General features: G+C 31.6%; 1 protein-coding gene across 1 annotated transcript; it reads right to left on the bottom strand.

The window, feature by feature from the left end:
* Positions 1–7,786: 7,786 nt before the first annotated feature.
* On the bottom strand, positions 7,787–8,581 carry LOC147816477 (uncharacterized). Its single transcript, XM_087156571.1, has 2 exons — positions 8,350–8,581; positions 7,787–8,121 (listed from the first exon to the last, which is right to left on the bottom strand). Exons 1-2 carry the CDS (start codon positions 8,579–8,581, stop codon positions 7,787–7,789), a joined length of 567 nt encoding a protein of 188 aa, XP_087012697.1.
* Positions 8,582–9,087: the final 506 nt, after the last annotated feature.

Here is a 9,087-nt window from a genome sequence, read left to right as displayed (position 1 = left end):
TATTTCTGGGAGAAAATTTTGCAAACAAACTGAAAATAAATTATGTTTTTATATTTAAAGAGATTAATTTGTACATCTAATATTTGCTGTACTTTGGCGTATTTCTTGCCTCTTTGGCTGGGAAAAAAGACGAATCGCAACGTAACTAAGTATTGATACCATAGCAACAATTCTGAAATGGCTGCTGTTTTCATTGTTTTTGTTCATGGATTTCATTTATAAATGTCTTGTTATGTTCTCTAAGTTTACATTTTTTTTCATTGCTGAAATGATAAGTTTTACAAGTTATTGTATATTTTTATTAAAATGTAAGTTGGTTTTTTCATGATTGTATACAATACCTGATTTAAATGCCTATTTTCTGTGTATGAAAACAAATGTGTCGTTTTTTAAAAAAGTTACTCATATATTATTGATTAAAAAAGTGCTTTACATTACTTTGAGTTTATATTAAAAATAAATATCTAAATTTAGTAAATATATGTTCCATGAAGTTAAAATAGAGAACTTTTCTTTCACTTTGCATTTTACTCATAAGTTTCATAATATCGGGGACTCGGTAAACCCAGACCAGCTGGCACAAGTTAGAAAAGAAAAGAAAAATATTGAACAAAAAATTAGATAAAAAGATAACATACTTAAATGAGATCAATAGCTCATAACAATCAGAAAGCATTTTATTTCAATATATGAGTCTACTGAATGTTGGTTTTGGATTTTTTTCAAAGTTTATTATTTTTTTAGTTTCTCATTATTGCTATGCAAAAAATAAAACGTTGTTATTTTTCGTTATCTCTATCATAAATTTTTTTTTTGGATTTAGTAACACAACTATTTCATTAAAAGATTCAATAAGTACAAAAAAATTAAATTTCGATAAAGTTTGTTCTCAATTTCAAATGGAATAAATATAATGACTAGTTACGAGAAAATAAAAAGAAACGCTTCAAGTGTATAAAAAATACGACAACCAAACAAATTAACAAACCAGAAAGAAAAAAAGTATGGCGCATCACTTACAAAAGATGACGAGGAAACTTTTGGTGTTGATGGAAGTTCATTACAAAGACTATGCTCTTCGCGTTTTTGTATGACGAAGATTGAATTATTTTCTAATTTTTTCATTCACTTGAAAAACATAGTTCTCAAACCTTTTACTTTGTTTTAGTATTTTCTATTTTTTAGTTTTGTGTCGTATTTTGTATAAAGTCAGAATGAATAAAAATTGCTCGTTTCTAAACAAACTTAGCATGAGCTATTAAAATAATTATTGCTTGTGGTTATCAGACGCTAAGCTCCTGTAGAAATTTAAGTGCTCTAGCTATTCCAAAAGAAGTCGAAATTGAGATTGGTAATAAATTGCACTTGACGATCTAAATTATGATTAGATAGGTCAAGAAATAATTAAAACAACCATTTTCTTCGAACAGTGTTTATTTTATTTAAGAACATTTAACACATAGTAGTTGAAATTCAGATTAAAGACAGATTCCTTTTGCTGATATAATTCTAAAACCTACATGTATGTAGTGATCAGGTAACCCTAAAAACTGGTGATTATTTCTGATTATTTTGCGCGTTATTATATGGTGACCACTTGCGCAAGCGCAGTGCGGTCGTCGAAAGCAGTGTGGCCGTCCTAACGTGAGCTCTCTAGTTAGAGAAAATTGAAAGTGGACAAAAATTCGACAGGTGATAAATTTCCTTTAGAAGTAATTTTATGATAAATTCTGCTAGTAACGGTAGTGAAATGATTGCAAATAGTATTGTAATTCATCATAGAGCTTCAGTTTAAATTTGAGTGCTCAAGCCAGTCTTAAAGTGGTCCAAAAATTTTGATTGATAGAAAATTCTCTTACTCGTGATAAGTTCTGCTGGAAGTGGTCGAAAAATGCTTGAATCTTGCATTGGCATCGACAAAGGAGCTTAAGCACTGTGTTGGGTGCTCTAGCCAGTCGAACAGTGATTTAAATTTTGACTGCAAGATTCCATCGGCACAAACATTCATCTATCAAGATTCCAACACAAAGATATCAAGATTCCATCAAATTAAGAAAAATAAAACAAGAAGGTTATTGACATTAAAATAAAAATATTTATTTAAGTGTTAAATATATGTTAATAAAAATAATAAAAAAAAAACATTTGCCAATTTAAAGTTATCAAAAATTTACTCTTTTAACTAAAATGCTATTAAGTTTCAAAACATGATTCATTGTCTGTTGGGCTCTCTCAACAACACTTCACCATATATTTCTAATAGAAAATGCACCAAACGATATCCAAGAGAATTAATTGCAAAGACCATCACTGGCAATGACGGCTATCCGCTTTATAGTCGACGTCGACGATCAAAAGAAGATAGTGGAAGATAGTGGTTTAAAATACGGAACAACGATGCTAAAGTCGATAATCTTTGGATTGTACCGTATTTACCATTGCTCTCGAAAACGTAAAAAGCACACATCAATGTCGAAAACTGCAGTTCGGTGAAAGCGATCAAGTACTTTTTTAAATATGTGAAGAAGGAAGCGATATGGCTGTTTTTGGTCTGAAAAATGCAACTTCAACAATCGATGAAGTCAGACAATATCAACTGGGACGCTACATTAGTAGCAATGAAGCAATCTGGAGCGTTATATATTTTCCAATTCATGAAAGCTATCTAACAGTTCTCCATTTGGCAGTGCAACTGGAAAATGGACACCGAGTGTATTTTACAATCGAAAATGCCTGTTCAAGATCATTGTCACCTACAGGAAGAACGCTAAAGGCATTTTTCTCATGGTTCAGGGCAAGGGTTTCTCATTGTGCATTTGCAAAGATGTTACTTTACTGAGGTGCAAAAATAGAATGTTTCGCCAAAACATTTTCGATATCGCAAGCAAGGTAAAACAATTGAAGGGCATCTCTATTTATATTCGACTGATGCATTAGGTCGTCTCTACTGCGTACATCATGACAATGCAGAATACTTCGACTTACGATTACTGTTTGTCAACAGGCGTGCACCGACATCCTTTCAAGAGACAAGAACAGTAAATAAGGAAGTATGTGCCCTTTATCACAAGGCTTGGCAGAAATTAAATTTTCATGAATACACTTACATTTACAATACATTACAATACATTTGGGACACTTCAAAGGTATATAATTCTGCTCAACTATAACAAATACGCAAGCTATTTCCAATAACATTGCCGATTTGCTTTCAATCCAATCCAAAAGTTCTCTGGGAAAATTACAAAGACAACATGACTGAGGAATCAATACATCGTTTACATGCAATAAATCAAAATCAGCACATTCAATTCTCCCTAGACGTATATAATGAGGCTTTAATTTCAATCGAGGACATGTGCTTAGAAATATTCACTAAACCAATGTTACAATTGGGTATTCTTGCACAAAATCAATGTGCGAATAATCTTTCCGATCAGAATTTTCAACACCACATTATGATGTGAGCAAATTAAAACCATTTGTTCAATCAAATCTTTCAAAAGTTCCCGGGCAACACATAGCGTACGACAAAATTCTGTCTGCTATTACTGACCGAAGAAGTGAATTGTTTTAAAGATGTACAGGTAAAACATTTCTCATTTCCCTTATTCTCACAACTATAAAATCAGAAAATAAAATTGTATTGGCAAAGACATCTTCTGAAATTGCAGCAACTCATTTAGATGGCAGCAAAACAGCGTCTTCAGAATCTAAATTGCCTTTGAATGTGCAATTCACTGAAACACCCACATGCGAAATCAAAAGGAAAAAAATTCTGTACAGTGTAGAATACTTCAATCATGCCACCTTATCATATGGGATGAATGTGCTATGGCCCACAAGAAGGCACTAGAAGAGCCTCATCATACACTAAGAACTTCATCATACACTATGATCTGCCAGGAATGCCGCAGTACGTATTAACATTGAAAATTGATGTACCTACCTATCATTTTTCTCCGAAACATCAATCCTCCCAGACTTTGCAACGGTACGTAGTGAAAAGAATAATGACTAATATCCTCGAAGCTAGAATTCTAAAGGGCAAATTTAAAGGAAAAGATGTTCTGTTACCGCGTATACCAAATGATCCAGACAGAGATTATATTCGAATTTAAACGTTTGAAGTTTCCGGTGCATCTCGCCTTCACCATGACAATCAACAAAACACAAGGACAGTCATTACAAGTATGCGGACTTTATTTGGAAAATTCATGTGACCTATTCACGTTGTGCATTCAAAAGCCCTTGAATAAAAGTGTTTATAACAAACCATAAAAATGTCAAATGCTTTTTCTAGCTGAAATGATGTAAATTAATTTAATTTCGATTTATATAGTTTCCTGTAAATATAATTCAGACTGAAGGCGTTGCAAGGCGCGTAGGGAACAGCTAGTTTGAAATTAAAATCAATACTGAAATGTTTCTAACATTTTATTACAGTATTCGAGCATTATACAACTTTCGAAGTTTTATTTGCTTCTATTTTTTATTTTTTGCGAAGTTCCGGTTTTATGAGAACAAAAAATTTAATCTTGATCTTAACTTTTGTAATTTAGGTGTTAAACACAAGTTTTTTTTCATAAAAAATAAATATTCACACTGCAGGAAAGCAAAATAAGAAAGAAATTGTCTTTTCGGCTTAAATTCAATTTTTGTTTGTAATCTTTCTAAAAAAAGTATTTAATACTTTTTCAATTTTTAATTTTCTTTTAAAAAAGAACTTACAGTTAAAATTTGTTATTATATTCACATGTATTGTTTTGTTTTATTTTATACGAATAAAGCTAAAATAGCTAATATTAAGAGGAAAATATCCCTGTCATGCTGTTTCCTTTTGAAATCTTGGTACTTACAAAGATAAATAACGAGGAATACATATTTATTTTAATTTTATGTGATTAAAGCGATTTACATATTTTTACAATATAGTAGTTTAAACATCTAAAGTTCATTCAAGTTTAAGTAGCTGAAAAAACTATAACAAAATCAAACATTTTAATAAAGAATTTATAAAACATATTTAAATATGAAATAATTATTATTATATAAAATGAAATTTTCATGTAAGAATAAAATTTTAAAAAAAAATAATTTTACTTAACAATTAATTCTAAATCTTTCATGCCCTAATTTATTCTATCTTAAGATAGCTCTTTAAAATATTCTTCCGGCGCAGTCTTTTGAAGAACAAAATTAATAAAACTAAAACTTGTAAAGCTCTTTTAATTTGCGAAAATTGCATACTGGACATTTTCGAACAAATCTTAAAATAATTGCGATTACATTGCTACGAAATCTCTTAGGTAGGCTCAAAAAAGTAATTTTTTTATATTCAGTTTTCAGAAATGTCTCAGTTTAATTAAACTTAAACATACAAAATATGGAAGCTTATTAAAATAAAATATTTAAATGTCGTATTATTTCATTTTCTGAGCTATAAGACATTTAGTACATTTGTTTTAAAATTTGTTTAAATACAAACATAAGAAGCACTTTTTTTTTCTTCATAAAAGCTAAAATGAATTCCCGAATTTCTCAGATAGACTTAAAAAAGTTTCTTTACATTAAATTCCACGCAACATTATGCTTGAATTTTTAATATTAAAAAAAATACTTATTTTCATCACAGAAGGTTTTTAAGAAACATTCTGCTTAAATTAATTTTGTGTATCATGTATTTTTAACAGTAAGTAGCTTTTTAAAATTCCTAAAAAGGTTTATATCCGAATGGTAAATATTCTATTGCCGACCGGCCTATGTAGGGGGAAGGGAACTGTCCTTGCATCAGAAAGGTCCTGGGTTCGAATCCCGGGGAAGGCATGGATGTTTCTTTCTCTCTCTGCGTGGTTTATGTCCTTTCTCCTTTGTGTGTGATTGTGACCCGCCCTATAAACGGGATGTGGCTGTGTGAATGGCGTGGCAGAAGTCGAATTCCTGGCCATAGATGGCGCCACTGAAAAACAGGAACAATCGCATCCCCACTGCCTAAACAGGCATGCCACAAAAAAAATTATATTATTTATATGAAAAATTCTATTATATTCTGAATTAAACTAAGATAAGATTTGTGCACTATGAATCAGGCAAAAACTATGGTTTTAACCATGATGCTAAAAATTTTCCTAAATTGCCAGAAACCTATCTGTCAACTATCAAAAACTTTTCTGATCATACTTAGATTTTATGGAACTTTCCTTTAAACAATGCAAAAGTATTAAATATTATAAATACAGCTTAATTACACAATGAAGTAAATAATACAAAACTGGAGAGCCAGTTTAGCCAAATATATGGTTTATATTTTCTTTAGTATAACGATAAAATTACAAAATCCTACCACATTTTCCAAATTTTATCAGATATTATAAAATCATATTTTATTGCTAATTTTACCAAAATCATTAGAAAAGAGCTTCGGTAAAAACAACCGACCTTTATGGTGCTCCCATAAGGTTCTATATGAAGTTATTTTCCTATATTCTGGTAGTTTTGATCATAATTTTTCTCAGTGTTATTTCTTAAATTTATTGTATTAAATTTATTATATTTTATTAAAATATTGAAAATTTAAGATATTAAGCAAATAATACAATTATTATGCTGATAATAGTAATATCTTAATAATAATTTATTATATGAAAAATAATTAATGAATATACGAGACCTAAAAATAGCTTCTTTTTTATTTTATTAATTAAATTGTAGTTTTTAATAAGTGATCTTGTCCTCAATAGATATTTATAGAAACACTATTTTATTTCAAATCATTTTAAATGCGTTTAAAAGTTTAAATTCATCGAATTGTGAAATTTCAGCTGGCAATAAACTAAGCTACATGAAATTAGATTAAAAATCTCTACAATTGTTATTTACCTACTTTTCTAGAATTTTTTTTTAAATTTTGTTTGGAAAGTACGCCTGCACCAGTATTATTTTTAAACCCTTTTAAATTCCAGGCAGTCGCTAATGGCTCGTAGTTAAGAAACAAATCAAATTTATTTGCTTAATGCATTTTCACAAAGGTACTTTAAGCAAATCTAATTAATAGATTGGACGTCTGGGAAAACTTCAAGAACTGTGTAGATGCTGATTTAAATCTTTAACAAACATAGAAATTCAGTCTTTTCAAAAACTTAAATTAATTTATATGTATATATATATATATATATATATATATATATATATATATATATATATATATATATATATATATATATATATATATATATATATATATATATATATATATATATATATATATATATATATATATATATATTATATATATATATATACACTGCTCAAAAGAATTAGGGGAGCAAGCAAAGAAAGTAAGAAAGTCGTGCGAGACATCCACAGAGCTGCATGAAATGGATAGTGCATACGTATCAATGCACGATACAGAAAAAAAGACGTAAAAACATATGGAATTAATCTTTAATTCATGGAAACTATGAAAAAAAAACAAAAAGCTGATTTAAGGCAACAATTTGTTTACATGTAAACGATAAAAAAAGTAATGTTTGGAAGTGATGCAGTACTGTTAATAAGGCATGTGGTCTCCTCGAACAGCTAAGACTGTTGCACACCTGTTTCCCATGGATTCGATGATGGTATCGATGAGAGTTAGAGGAATACAGTTCCACTCCTAAAGAAGGGCAATCTCCAAGTCACGGAGAGTTAATGGAGGGCTTGGTCTTGCAGCAATGCGTCGCCCGAGCACGTCCCAAACATGCTCGATTGGATTCAGGTCAGGAGAGGGTGTAGGGTATTCCATACGTTATATTGTTTCAGCTTCCCGCATGCTCTTCACAAGACGAGCTGTATGTGGTCTCGCATTATCATCTTGTAAAACAAAGGAATCACCAATGGCTGCTGCGTAGCGTATGACATGAGGTCTCAATATCTCGTCTGCATATCTGCGGGCCGTCAAAGTACCGTTCCGAATGATATGCAGGTCCGTACGTCCACCTACGCTTATTCCACCCCACACCATCCAACCAGCTAGTCTGTAGTGTGACCTTTCACGAATGAAAGTGGGGTTATTTCGAGTTCCCCTTTCCCTCCACACCAAAACACGTCGGATGTCACTCTCCAGACTGAATCGAGACTCGTCTGTAAACAATACATGGCTCCAATCGCGTTGCTCCTAATCTTGATGTTCAGCAGCCCATCTTCTGCTAGCCGCACGGTGGCTCGAGGTCAATGGAATGCAGACCATGGGCTTAAGAGCATAGAGACCTCCCTGATGGAGCCTATTCCGTATTGTTTAAGTGGAAACTCTTCGTCCTGTTGCCACGAGAAACTGTCTTTGCAGCTGAGTAGCATTGTCTGTTCTGTTACGACGAGCTGTTAACTGTATATACCGGTCATCAGCTGCAGTTGTTGCACGTGGCCGACCTTGCCCTGGCCGACAACTCACATTTCCAGTCTCCTGGAATCGATTCCATAGCCTTGCAACGACACTTCTGCCGATTCCAACAGCGTCCGCCACGCTGCGTTGTGTTTGCCCGGATTCCAGTCTGCCGATGATGCGCCATGCAATGGATTCAGGTAAATCACGTTGTTGAGACATTTTCAAGTCACCCTTTCTCAAAAACAATAACTGAGAAATTAACTTTCTGAATTACGGCAGTGAAACAGACGTCTCTGCTACATCCCAATTTCTGCTCTTATCTTCTTTTCTGGTTTGTGACGTCATGAACTTTTATTTGCATATGAAGTTTTCTTCCTCTTTTTCCTGCTCGGTCTTACATTATAAATGATTACTTTTTTGTTACTTATCGGTGTAAATATTCGCGTAATTTCACTAAAACCATGTGCTCCCCTAATTTTTTTGAGCAGTATATATATATATATATATATATATATATATATATATATATATATATATATATATGTGTGTGTGTGTGTGTAACCTAAAAAGCTTCAATTAATCTTTTTATGTTAGTTTCTTTGCTATAAAACAACTCCTACTTTATTATTAATTAATTATTCAAATCGAAATACTTTCTCACACTTTTAAAAGCTACATCCTGTTTCTAAATCTATTTTTGGCCCAAATATGCATAAATTTAAATA

Source organism: Parasteatoda tepidariorum, chromosome 1, assembly GCF_982258835.1.
Source record: "Parasteatoda tepidariorum strain Cologne lab strain chromosome 1, Ptep-v5.0, whole genome shotgun sequence".
Classification (NCBI taxonomy): Eukaryota; Metazoa; Arthropoda; class Arachnida; order Araneae; family Theridiidae; genus Parasteatoda; species Parasteatoda tepidariorum.
This window is presented reverse-complemented; position numbering and strand designations above follow the sequence as displayed.